At 55.1% G+C, this 12,408-nt stretch overlaps 5 protein-coding genes across 5 annotated transcripts; 3 read left to right on the top strand and 2 right to left on the bottom strand.

Annotated features, from left to right (window-relative positions):
- Position 1: 1 nt before the first annotated feature.
- Positions 2 to 1,409, bottom strand: FA10DRAFT_273122 (concanavalin A-like lectin/glucanase; the record flags this gene model as incomplete). The annotated part of the gene is made up of 3 exons (XM_025523156.1): positions 2 to 432; positions 511 to 573; positions 656 to 1,409. The coding sequence occupies 3 exons, from the start codon at positions 1,407 to 1,409 to the stop codon at positions 2 to 4; spliced, it is 1,248 nt and encodes a 415-aa protein (XP_025375134.1).
- Positions 1,410 to 3,370: 1,961 nt separating this feature from the next.
- Positions 3,371 to 5,777, top strand: FA10DRAFT_296806 (hypothetical protein; the record flags this gene model as incomplete). The annotated part of the gene is made up of 4 exons (XM_025524503.1): positions 3,371 to 4,011; positions 4,091 to 4,447; positions 4,515 to 5,423; positions 5,504 to 5,777. 4 exons carry the CDS (start codon positions 3,371 to 3,373, stop codon positions 5,775 to 5,777), a joined length of 2,181 nt encoding a protein of 726 aa, XP_025375133.1.
- Positions 5,778 to 6,666: 889 nt separating this feature from the next.
- On the bottom strand, positions 6,667 to 7,279 carry FA10DRAFT_180852 (hypothetical protein). Its single transcript, XM_025518294.1, has one exon. The coding sequence runs from the start codon at positions 7,097 to 7,099 to the stop codon at positions 6,761 to 6,763; it is 339 nt and encodes a 112-aa protein (XP_025375132.1). The 5' UTR covers positions 7,100 to 7,279; the 3' UTR covers positions 6,667 to 6,760.
- Positions 7,280 to 7,580: 301 nt separating this feature from the next.
- FA10DRAFT_222310 (hypothetical protein) lies at positions 7,581 to 8,692 on the top strand (the record flags this gene model as incomplete). Its single annotated transcript, XM_025518558.1, has 2 exons — positions 7,581 to 8,459; positions 8,531 to 8,692. Coding segments are annotated over 2 exons (1,041 nt in total), but the record flags the coding sequence as incomplete, so codon positions are not given.
- A 2,030-nt stretch (positions 8,693 to 10,722) lies between these two features.
- FA10DRAFT_255628 (hypothetical protein) lies at positions 10,723 to 11,950 on the top strand. The gene is made up of 3 exons (XM_025519774.1): positions 10,723 to 11,507; positions 11,575 to 11,725; positions 11,788 to 11,950. The coding sequence occupies exons 1-3, from the start codon at positions 10,786 to 10,788 to the stop codon at positions 11,833 to 11,835; spliced, it is 921 nt and encodes a 306-aa protein (XP_025375130.1). The 5' UTR covers positions 10,723 to 10,785; the 3' UTR covers positions 11,836 to 11,950.
- Positions 11,951 to 12,408: the final 458 nt, after the last annotated feature.

The following is a 12,408-nucleotide window of genomic DNA, read 5'->3' as shown; positions in this document are numbered from 1 at the left end:
ATCAACATTGCTTCCAAGCCTTGACGTAATCGACTTGCATCGCTCGCTGCGTCTCGTCGCCCCACGAAGGAAGCCAGCTCTCCTTCTGGTTCCAGAACGTCCTCCGAGCCGTCGAGTCGCTGTTGCTCCACGGTTGGCCAACATCGGCAAAGAAGCCGTTTGTGCCTCCGACGGCGACGTTGAGAATCAGGAAGAACTCCTGGTCAAAGGGAGCCGCCGACGAGTTACTGATGCTCCATGGGTTTGCCCCTGGGATGTAGTTACCGGCCGCCGCTTGAACGAGAGGCATCTTGTTGATGAAGGGCTCATTGAACTTTGTGATGAGGACTTTCTTTGCCCGCGACTCGCGCCAGGTCCAGATTCCCTGCTCGTCCCACTCGAGACCGAAAGTGTGGAAGCCTTGGTTCCAGAAATTACGCCAGAGTGTCGCGACTAGAATGAAGGCAAGGTAATATCATTGGGTGAGATGAGGATGCTCTAGCCGGGCCGTATGACGAAGAATTGACTCACCTCCACGGAACTTGGCAAACTGATCGTCGGCTGACTCTGTACCAAAGTGAAGGGCGCTGTTCACTGATGATTGGAAGGTTGGGAAAGGGTCAGTCTTCTGCACAAGCTCTAAGCTTCGATTGAGGACGAGGCGCGATTTACGCACTTGTGTTTGCCAGGAGTTGGGAACGCGACGTGGGCATGTTGCCCTTGCTCTCGAAGATGTCGATTTCACCGCTGCGGGGCCAGATGCCGTAGACACTGTCGCGAGGCATCATCCACACGGCGGGCCACAGCCAGTCACCAGTGGGCATCTTGGCGCGCACCTCGACGCGACCGTACTTCATGGAAAAGGTGCCGTTGGTCGTCAGGCGTGCGCTCTGAACGGGAGGAATGATCGTCCCGATGGTGCTGTTGCTGCGGATCTGGCAGTTTGTGTCGGCGTTCCCGATTGCCTGCTCGGCAAGATCGAGGCTCTGAGAGCGGTCGACCCACGGCACCGGCTCCGCCGTGCACGTCTTGGAATCAGTGAGATTGACCGTGTAGCCATTCAGCATGGCGGCCTCGCCGATGACGTCTGCAGTTAGGGTGGGCACGATGTGGAGAAAGCCGTCCTTTGTGAAGCTGTTGTTGGGCGAAGTCGTCGTCCACTCGAATTCTCCTGTTCCGAAGCCGCCGACCTGAACGTCGTGCTTCCAGAGGTCGGTGTTGAGCGGCCCGTCGAAGTTCTCGTCGAGGACGAGGCAGTAGTTGTGTTTGTTCTTGAACCAGTCATAGATGCCAAGGCCGAGCACGGCGCCCATTCCCAAAATGCCCACAAAGACACCGAGGAAAAGGACCAAGAGATCGAAGCGGGCGACGCGCTTTCCACGTTTGCTGCCGCTGAACAGGTTGGGAGGTGTCCAGCTCGGCGAGATCATTCGGGAACGCAGCATAGATGTGTGGTACGCCTTGAACACGATTGCGGGCTTCTCCAGTACCCTTTTCTCCTCTGGCTGTGCGCTGGCGGTAGGCTCGCGCTCACCCTTGCCCTTGCGCGAAAAGAGTCGGGTCATTTTAGCAAAAGGAGGTATTGTGCTTTGGTGGCGGATGTGTGTGTTGCGCGTGTCGTAGGAGGCGAGGAAGGGGGAGGGAAGTCCTGTCGTCTCTTTGGGGTCAGCCCTGGTTGTTATGACCTCTGCTGGCCGCTTATCTTTATTGTCGTGAACAATCTCTCTCTCTCTTGCTCCTTTACACAACTACACACACCCGGCCTCTGCTACACTTCTCGTCTCACGCCGCCCAGTACTACGACGGGCCGACCGATGAAACTGCGTTCCCGAAGCAAGACGGGAAAGAGCCACGAAGGAGCAAGGGCCAGATAAGCACGAGGACGCCACAAGGACGGGATATTGCTGCAGTCTCGGATACTGCTTTCGGGAAGCAATCTGGGTGCAATTTTGCAGCTGGAGTTCTAGGCTTCGGAAACAATACAGTTTCACTTTGGCACGTTCTAGCAACGGAACCGAAAATACTAGCTAGACGCGCGCTGTCTTCCCGAGATGTGCAGAAAATAAACAAACTTCTTTGCTCTGTAAAGAATCGCAATTCTAAATCTTTACATGCAGAACGAAAGCCAGCCACGCGAATTCAAGTCCGCTACAGGCAACCATCAGGGGACTGACAGGGGACAACGTCGTGGGACCGACCGGGACTGTCGCAGGATAGTTTTCCTCGAGCTGACATGCATTCTCCCATGTTCCAGATCGGTTCTCGGTTGGTGGCTTGGCCGATATCATTGTAAGACCGCGAACCCGTCGCGCTTGCGTCTTGATCAATGGTTTCTGGGTGTCGGCCAGAGGCTTATCCGCTTGTTTCTCGCTGTATTGCTGCGTGTTGAGAGGGATTTGCATCCCCGAATGCCAATCACAACTACTTACGTATCTAGTAGTGGCTTCTCACAATCTCTCTCTGGGCCTCCTTCGCTTCCCGAGGGTGTTGTTCAGAGATCAAACGTGAACCTTATAACCGTAGGACCTCCTTCTTTGAGAGGCAAACTTCTTTCTGCTCGGCTCCTCAAACATTTCTCCCCCTCACCAATCTCCTCCTCGCCCTTTCGAGCGCCGAGATGGCTTCCTCGCAACGCCTACGCGCGATCTACTCCAGCGGTGTCAAGGAAGGATGGCTCGGCCAGAACAGCACGTCGGGCATTGTTCTGCTCCACAATGACCGTGAAGTCGACGGCGAAGGCGACGATCCCTTTCGGGATCAGCAACAGGCACAGGACGACAGAACGCTGTCCTACGAACCCGAGAGAAATGCCGACAGCCTGCAACAGTGGCGAGCGTTGCTCGAACGGACAGGTGCAGAGGTGAGAAGGCAGAAAACTCTTCTCATCAAGGAGAGAAGAGAGCTGATTCTGACCATAACTCTTTGACCTTGACCCTCCCTGTAGTGCCTCGTCATCACCTCGACGTCGCTCTACGACCTGTTGCTGAGCACTGTGCAGGATGACTGCAAGCTTTTGCCCTTGAGCAAGCGCAAACTGGACGCGATACCAATTTTTGAGGACGTCGTAGACGCCGTCAACAATGTCGAGAGAGGCATGACGAGGTTTATGGTCCGCAACCAAAGAGCATTGGGACTACTCCAACCTTTGGATCTGGTCAAGACTGCAGCTCGGGGGATCGAGTCGAGGGCGTTCCGGCACTTGGCGGCTTCCAACAACCTCGAGAGCTCGCCGGACCTCTCTTCACCTAGCTCCTCCTTTCGCTTCCCCAGCAGCCGCGGGAGCCCCAGGACACCCCCTTCCTTGTCACACTCTCCCAACCTTGAAGCTCCCTGGGCACCAATTGAGGCTCACAACAGGTCAAATGAGGACCTGAGCATCGTAGAGGCGACGATGGGCACCAAGGTCAAGCTCCCACCTCCTGTCGTGACCGCAGACCCAGAAACCGGCGAGAAGATTCTTCAAGAAGGGCGCAGAGTCAACTACCTCGCACCGCTCTCGACTGGTCTCTCGGTGGGCCTCAACATCTTCATGGTCTCTGGCTTCGTCACCAAAGTTGTCGTCGAGACACTGGTCGATGGCAACTATTTGCGGATGGCAATGCTCGCCGTCGTACCGTTCTTCATGATCATCTCGCAATTTCTTTGGGACAACTTGATCTCGTTCATCTCGCAAGTCTTCTTCCCGATCAAGCAGATGCACGAAAACAGCTTGTACTATTCGGGCGTCGCAAGCGAGCCGCTGCCGGCCGACCATCCGCTCCCCAGCTTCACAATCCACATGCCATGTTACAAGGAAGGCCTCAACTCCGTCCTCAGGCCCAGTCTCGAAAGCGCCCTCACCGCTGTCAGAACGTACCGCGCGATGGGTGGCGTGGCCAACATCGTGGTATCTGAGGATGGTATGCGGCTTCTGTCAAGGGAAGAGGCCGAAGAGCGCGTTCATTATTATGACTCCATCGAAGCTGGCTGGGTTGCAAGGCCGCGCCACGGTGACGAATACATCCGCAAGGGCCGTTTCAAGAAGGCATCAAAGTGAGTATTGAAACGTTGTGATGATAGCAGGGAACCACTCGTACTTATTGCCCTTGCTGTCTGTCTCACCCCTCCTCAGCCTTAATTTCACATACAATCTTTCGCTGCGCATTGAAGAGCTACTTGAGGAGGCCAGGAACCGTTCGAATGCTTCAGAGTGGGATGAAGAGTCTTCCTATCAGATTGCCTTCGACCAAGCGGTGGAGGAGACACAGGGACAAGCATGGGCCTCGGGCAACATTCGCATGGGCGACTACATCCTCCTTATCGATTCTGACACGAGAATGAAAGCCGACTGTCTGGCTGAGGCGGCAGCCGAGATGGAGCGGAGTCCCGAAGTGGGCGCATTGCAACACTGCTCCGGTGTCATGTACGTCCGCAACCACTACTTCGAACGGTTCATTGGCTACTTTACGTCGGCATGCATCAACTTCAGGTGAGCATGAGGGGTCAAGCAGTCTCGTAATGCTGCAGGGGACTGACGTCCAGATTGTCGCAAACAGCATCTCGTGGAACTGCGCAAATGGCGCCATGGCACCTCTGATGGGTCACAATGTGTTCCTCAGGTGGAAGGCTATGCAGCAAGTCGCCACCATTGATAGCGACGGCGAGAGGTGCATCTTCTCACCACATCACGTTTCCGAGGACTTCGAAATGGCGCTCAAGATGCAGCTCAAGGGTTACATCGTGCGATGGGCCACCTACTCGGACGAAGGTTTCACAGAAGGTGTTTCCTTCAACCCTGAGGATGAGGTGACGAGGTACCAAAAGTACGCCTACGGTTGCTCGGAGATTGTTTTCAACCCGCTTCGCTACTGGCTCACAAGAGGCCCACTGAGCAAGCTGTTCCGAAGCTTCCTCTTCAGTAATGTGCCGACGGCATACAAGATCTCGACAATGTCCTACATGTCGACCTACTACGCACTCGGTGTCTCGTTCCCCTTGACGATGGCCATGTTCGCTGTCCAAGGCCTCTTCTACCCTTGGCTCGACCCATCCTTCCTGCCCAACTTCGACGTCTGGGTTACTGTCTCCCTCATTTTTACCCTCTGTGGTGGACCCGGTCTGGTCATCGCACGCGCTCGCTGTGGCCATCAGACGCTCTGGGGTGCCTTCAAAGATTGCATCTCCCACTTGCCAGCGTCGGCCGTCTTCTTCTCGGGTCTCTCCTACCACATTCTCACCGCCCTTTGCTCGCACATGTTCAGCTTTAACATGTCCTGGACGACGACCAACAAGGACTTCACCGAGTCGAGCATCACCCAAGTGTTTAGGCGGTTCTGGACCGTGTACGCCGTCTGCGCCACTTTCCTCGCTGGGATCGCTATCTCGGCTTCGCCCCTGTTCAGCATCAAGTGGAGGATCCAAGGCTTTAACGCGCTGGTGCCGCCACTGCTTCTTCTGCTTCTGCAGTGAGTTTCTTTTTTTTCGATTTCTCAGGCCCGTCTGGCCGGCTTCGGCGCTAAAACTTAAAGTTGTTCTTCTTTGGCAGTATTCTCTTCCCGCTTATTTTGGATCCGGGAATGCTCCACCAGTACCTCCCCCAGATTGGAGAAGCCAAAACGGTGGTCAAGAAAAACACCAGGAGCTTTTTCTACGCGGCGGGAGAGAAGATCAAAGAAACCTACGACACAACCCGCATTGCTGCCCGTCTCAGCCGGCCTCCCGCGGCCCGACTGGAGTCCACGAGCGACCTCGGCCATGCAGGGACGGTCAGATACAGCAACAATGCCGTTTTTGTCGAAAAGGGCACCTTCTCAGTCTGATAGTATACACTCTTTTACCAAACTCAGCAATCACTTTCCTTATCTTCTGCTTTTCGTACATTTCTTTCCTTGCGGGGCCTTGTATAACTGTCACCGAAACCGAACCTTGTACACACTCTCTCTCTATTCATTGTCTGCACCTCTGGACTGTGGCACGATGGTGCGTGATCGATTGTCTCGTTGCAACAGAACGTGCGAGTGTAACTCTATACAAATTTGGATAGTCAAGAAGGGGAGGCACCTCGGCAGTCTGTCTATGATTTCTCTCTTGGTGCTTGCAGCTTTCCAAAAGAAGGAAAGGCGCCTGATGGGTCGTCCCGTGCAGAAGCCACCGCGGGAAGGGATGTCGGGTCCATCGGAGCTTGACAAGATTCAACGCGTCGGGTCTTTGTGCCTGAAGATGTTGTGAGCGAGTGATCCAGGGTCTAGACTTCCCCAAGTGCGCTCTCGTGTCATGGCCTGCATCCGGTGAGCCAAATGATGATAAGGGCATGGTAAGGAGGCAAGCGTCACCGGTATGCCCCAATCGGCGAGCTTGCAAGTATTTTGTCCGGCTCGGGACCGTCGGTCCTCTTTTCTACTGCGGCCAACCCGTATCTCGGTCGCTCATAGGCCCTCCTCTACCCGATTTGCCCGCGTTCCTGGCACCAGATGTAGACCCGCGGGTGCTGAGTTGAGCTGACCATGAAAATGAGTCAAACAGCAAGAAAGGCTCGAATGTTACCTCGCTTGCTCTCTTGGCGCGCATACCCGCTTCGATTCAGGAACCGATTTCGCTACCTATTCTTAATATGAAACTGACACAGATGTCAAGTATTTATATTGAAGGGCCTTGTTTCTAATAAATCCTTCCCGTGTTCATTACAACAATCCACTTCTCGTCAATAAACGTCAACCTTAGCAGGAAGATGACGACACTGGGGCGGGTGAGCCTGATCCCGTGCCATGCTCTGCCTTCCATTCGTCCAGCTTCTTTGGTGTGGCTAGACTCTTGGGGCTGCCAAGCAGCTCTTCGCTCCGTGCGGGCCCGAGCACATCCTGTGGCTTCCCCATTGTATCTCCGATGTGACGATCATCTTACCAAACCCTTTCCCACGTAGGTGGCTTGCAGCAAAAGCAAGAGCGTGGGGAAGCAAGCACGTTGCTGTGTTTCCGACATGTAAGACAGGTGCTTGTGGCTTACTATGGCCTTGCATCTTGACGGGAGCGTTGCATCTGCCCCTAGGTTGACATACATGGACCGGGGCACCGTGCGTACAACAACACCAGCAGCAATGCGTCCAGTCAAGCGGGTTCAACAGGAATGGCCGACACGGGAACATGGATTCCAGACGGCGACGATGTCACACCGATGTCCGCGCTTGGTAGTCTTGCCTCTCAGAGTGGCTGATGGAAGCTTGAGCATAGGGGTAGGCATACAAGGCATCGGATAAGCGCAGAGTCCACGTCTAGTCTAGGCCCAATCCGACAGGGCAAGCACAGCGACGGGAGGACTACGATAACAGAGAACAGCCCGACCGGAGCGTTCAGCTGCTCGAGCAAGTGATACTTAAACGGGCACTTTTCTCATCTTCGAGATCGACAAGCCTCACCTCCTCATCATTTCGAGTTCTCTTGAACTACTTCTCTCTACCTCTCTCAACCTCCTCCTCCTCTTCATCCTATCCGACACTTCCAGCAACGATGCTGAGCCCTAAGTTCGCTCAGCTTGCCACCATGCTGGCTGCGGCCGCCCTGGTCGTCTCGGGCACGCCTGTCAAGCGGGACAAGGCACTGCCCACCGGCACCGTTCCCAGTGTTGCCTACGTTGGCGACAACGGAGTTGTGGACTATGCCGCTCTGCTCCAGGACACTGCCGTTACGCCCGTCGTTGTCCCGATCGTGCCAACGGCTACGGCTGTCGCTCCTGACGTTTCCTCGTCTGTCGCCGCCAGCGCCTCTTCTGACGCCCCTGAGACGGCGGCTACCCAGACTGCCACTCCCTCTCGCCGGGGGTTTTTTCAGGAGAAGCGGGAGAAGCGTGATGTAGAGCCCCACTGGGACGCAGCTGCATGCCCCAGCTCCGGTTCGAGCCCAGGACCCGTCCTGACGCCTGACACGGCCGAAAACTTCAAGGGAAACAGCTGGCTCTCCCAGGTCTATGCTCAGAATGCCGGCGCCCCCGCCGGCTTCAGCAGGGTCTACGTCGGCGCTGATGGTATCCCCAAGGGTGACAGCTCCTCGATCACCCAGGCCATCATTCCCCTGAGCAGCTACGACGTTAATAGCTGCAAGGGCGCGTGCGACTACTACAACTGCCAGGCTTTCAGTGTCTTCATGTCCCGCGACACGTACGTCGACATGGACACTGTTGACCTCAGCCAGTGCAACAACCCTCCCAGCGTGACCACGTTCAGCTGCGCCGTCTTCGGTTCCACCATCACCAAGGACATGATCAACGAGTTTGGCCAGACCAAGGGCGACTACTTCCAGACGGCCATTGCCGCCGCCAACGGCTACGTCCGCGACGACATCTACCGCGACATCAGCGGCTACTCTGGCACAACCTACCCCGGTGGAACGACGAGCAACGGCGACACGGCCCAGTACCTCCTCGAGGTCTACAACCCCAACGAGAATGCCGGCGCGATCGGCTACTCGCCCGAGGTTTGCGCCGCAAGGTGCGATGGCTCTAGCAACTGCGTGAGTAAAGCTTCCTCCTAGTTTCGTATATTCTCCAACATTTTGCTTACCCTCTCTGTAAATTTCCTTAGGCTGGCTTCGATGCTGCTGAGATTCTCGCCGACGGCAACTTCGCAGCCACCCAGTGCCTCCTTTACACTACTGTCATCGGACAGGACCAGGGCAACAACGCGGGCCAGTGGGGCACCGATGGCAAGTGGTACTCCTTCCAACCCTCGGTGTTTTACTCCAAGAACGACCACAACACTGGTGTGATCCTTGATGCAGGATTCGAAGACTGCACAGACTACCAGACCTGCCCTTACTGGAGCTTCAATGGCGGCGCCCTCGGCGTCCAGAATGTTTACCCTCATACCGGCCTGAAGTCTGCCTACTGCGGCACTGTCGGAGGAGAAGGTACCATCACCTACAACGGCCCCATCACCACGAGCCCCGGCAGCTACAACCTCAAGGTTTGGTTCTTCAACCCCGCCGCCAGGGACCCTGCCCAATCCTCGTTCCGGGTCGTGTGGAACGGACAGGAGGTCTACCGGCACACGGACTGGTCTGCAACTGCTTACCGCCAGATCGTCATTCCCGTGACGGCTACGGCATCCAACACCCTCGTTTTCTACCAGCGTCAGGACCCGTCGTACTTCTACCTCGACGACATCACGCTCGAACGCATCTAAATGGTCGACTCCTTTTTTTACTCCACAGCCGGAAGTTCGCTTCCGTCTAAAGGAACCACTCTCTGCTATTCTCTCTCGGCTTTCCTCATCTCCCCCTGAGTCTGCCACGTTGGGTTTCTTGTCATTGTGATAAAATCTGCTCCATTCATTTCTCTTCTTGCTTCTACTCTTTTTCCTTTTTTGTCTTCGTCACACCCTCTTGCTTGTTACAATCTTATTCATTCTTTTTTCATCTCGTTGTCAACTTCGTCTTCTTCCATTTTTCCAAGTCTGATGATCAGGGCAGCCTGTCGCCTCGTAAGAGCATGCACAGACTTCTCCGTGCGAGCAAGGATCGGATCTGATGAAGGGGCATCTATGATCAGGACGGGTGCGTGTAACTTTGCTGCGCCTATCTCGAGAAGAGGCAGCTCCTTTCCTTATGATGCGCCTCTTGATTAGGGCCTCTGAATGATTCTCTTTGAGAGCCATGCGATCAACCTATGGCGGGTCCCACGACTGGGATGGCGTCAACGGCGTCTCTCAGGTCCTGGCAAAGTTGACTACCGGACATTGCGAAAGGACTGACCACATGGCCCAAAATCGTCGAAAACCGTGCTGTAATCTCCGGTGCTGTTGACGCTAGCTGCAGTTTGATTAGTCAGCTTTGTTTGTTTCTTATTGTGCTTCTGTAGGAACATTGTTAGTGCTGCCGACGGGAAGGAAAAGGCGGGAGGCCAGGCCCCATCCCTTTATTATCTAAGTTTACAGTAAAGAAGAAATGTTCCTGCTTACTGAAAAGTAAAGTCCGCACGGGAGATCGACTACTACCAAGCGCGATCTGGGTGATGCAGATTTTTCCCTTGCCCTGTCTCACTTCTGTCTCGGGAAACAAAGCTCTGGAAACTTCGCATTCTTTGGTTTGCTGAGCTACTTTTAAAATTATGTTTCTCGATTCGATTCTGACCGAATTACTGGGACTCATCTGCTTGACTGATAAGCACCCCCCTCGACTTGCCATTACAGTCAGGAAATGAAGTTGATTTAATAGTGGTAGATAGACCTCGGAGAAGCAGGGGAAAGTCGAGCCACAAATATATGCAGGTGGACATTCTACAGCGGATCCTTCCTTCGTGTGGCTCTTCGACTCTTGCGGAGTTGACGAAGCTGCCTTCTCCGGAGAGACTTGTGCTCTTCGCATTTCATTAGTTCCAGGCCAGTTGCTAAACCTCCGTTACGCACCCATTGAAGCCACAAGGAGGCACTCGCCAGGCGGTAATCTCGACCACAAACGCACCTCGATTTGCTCCGTGTGTGCTGTGTACAGACTGATGCAGATCTTGAAATCTCATGTGCCTGTGAAGGTGAGCTTGAGACGAGCCAAAGCAGCTCCGTCCTCTCCTCGCCTTCTATGGTTCCTTACTCGTGCATCATGGGCCTGGCCATAATATCACCTTGCGTTCGGTAATTGCCTCGTCAGCGACGAGTTCTTCTGTTCTTCCGATGGAACGAGCACTGGCGGTAGCATCTGTATGAAGATCGAGACTAGTTACCGCGGTCCTCTAGAGCTATAAAGACCAATGCCTCTGTGAGGGTATACCTCGTCTTTCGCATCCTTGCAGACCTCTCCTCTCCCTCACACGGCCTTACACACACAGCGACTGCCCCCTCTCAAAATGAAGTTTACCTCGCTTGCTGCCACCGTCGTCGTCGTCGCTGCGGGCCTCTCTTCGGCCATGCCAAGCGATGCCAATGAGATGGACTCGCGCTCGCTACAGAAGCGTTACCTCTGCGACAAGGCCAACTACGGTGCCAGCGGCAAGCCCTGGGAGCGCACCTCGTCGCCCGGATGGTGCGTCGGCAAGTCCAACAAGTGGGGATCCAAGCTGCCCACTTGGGACGGCGGTGACTCCGCCAAGTGTGACCGGCTCGGCAGGAAGGGTGGCGCCGTCTGCAATGGCGGCAACAACCCCGGAACGGTCCCCAAGGGATGCAAGCCCCCCACCACATGGGTGCCCTGGGGCCCGCACACGAAGACCAGGACGACCAAGTCGTGCAGCACCGGCTTCGCCACCGTCACCGTTACGGCCACCACGACGGCTACCACGACGGTGCCCACGACTACGACGGCTATCGTGACGACCACGACGACCGTCACCGACGGAGGCGCCGCCCAGCCCATCTGCACTACTGATGCCAACGGCGACACCTACCAGACGCTCTTCACCAACTACACCACCATCCCCACCTCGGGCGTCTACGCGGGCCAGACCGTCGGCGCCGCCACCGTCGACAACGACAACTACCTCACCTACGGTCTCGCCGACACCGTCGAGCAGTGCCTCGAGCTCTGCGACCAGACGAACTCCTGCGTTTTTGTCAACAGCTACAATGATAGGCAGGTATCAGGCCTCTTTCTGTGTTATACAGACTGTAGCTGACCCCCGGGTGGCCACCTCTTACAGGTATCCCGACGGCGAGACGCCCTCTGATCTGCCGCCCAGCGCCCAGGCCAAGTACGACCCAAGCAAGCTTACGTGTGCCCTCTACAAGGCCTGCCCTGACCCGGCAACTACTACAAACAATGTGGGAGGTCAAAACGACCCCAGTTACATTGTGAGCATGTCTTCGGAGTCGCTGTGATGGATGGCGGTGCACTGACGAGTGCCTGTGACTAGACTAATTCGAACGGCTACTGCCTGGGCGGCCAGTGCCCCACTAGCTAAAGGTTTGAGAACCTCGGCTGCTATGGACTCTCTTCTCTTTATTCTTGTTATTCGATGATTGAACGGTTGACTGTCATGAGAGAGAGCATCTCGAGTGCCGGGATGGTCAGAGGACTGTGATTAATTTTGTGTTTGCGACCTCAATAATGCTATTCTGTGAGGTTAGGAGCCTTTGTCGATGTCCAGCGCATGTACCATGAGGACTAGTGTGTCTAAAGTTGTGTAAAGAAGGTAATATTGCTGACATTTCATCACGGTGTCCCATATGTCAACCCTCCCTGTCGTCGACCTGCGCGCTCGATGGTGTCTGCTGAAAAAGTCGCGACGTGTTTTTGTGAAGTTCAGAACAGACGCGAACCGAACTTCATTTAGCCTAATTCGAAAAAGTGAACCGCAAACTTGGCGCGCAGTCAGAAATCATCGGCAAAGGAACGGGCAGTTAACTCATCAAAGACCGCAAGAGGTGCGAAGCGACCAGCAGAAAGAAGAGACAAAATCATATTCCCGGTAAACCCACAGAGAGTACAGTGACAACACAAACCAGAAAGCGAGGGGACAATGCCAGCAGGGCCT

This window comes from Acaromyces ingoldii (genome assembly GCF_003144295.1).
Source record: "Acaromyces ingoldii strain MCA 4198 unplaced genomic scaffold FA10scaffold_6, whole genome shotgun sequence".
In the NCBI taxonomy this organism is placed as follows: Eukaryota; Fungi; Basidiomycota; class Exobasidiomycetes; order Exobasidiales; family Cryptobasidiaceae; genus Acaromyces; species Acaromyces ingoldii.
Note: the sequence above shows the minus strand (reverse complement) of the source record. Positions and strands in the feature narration are given on the sequence as shown.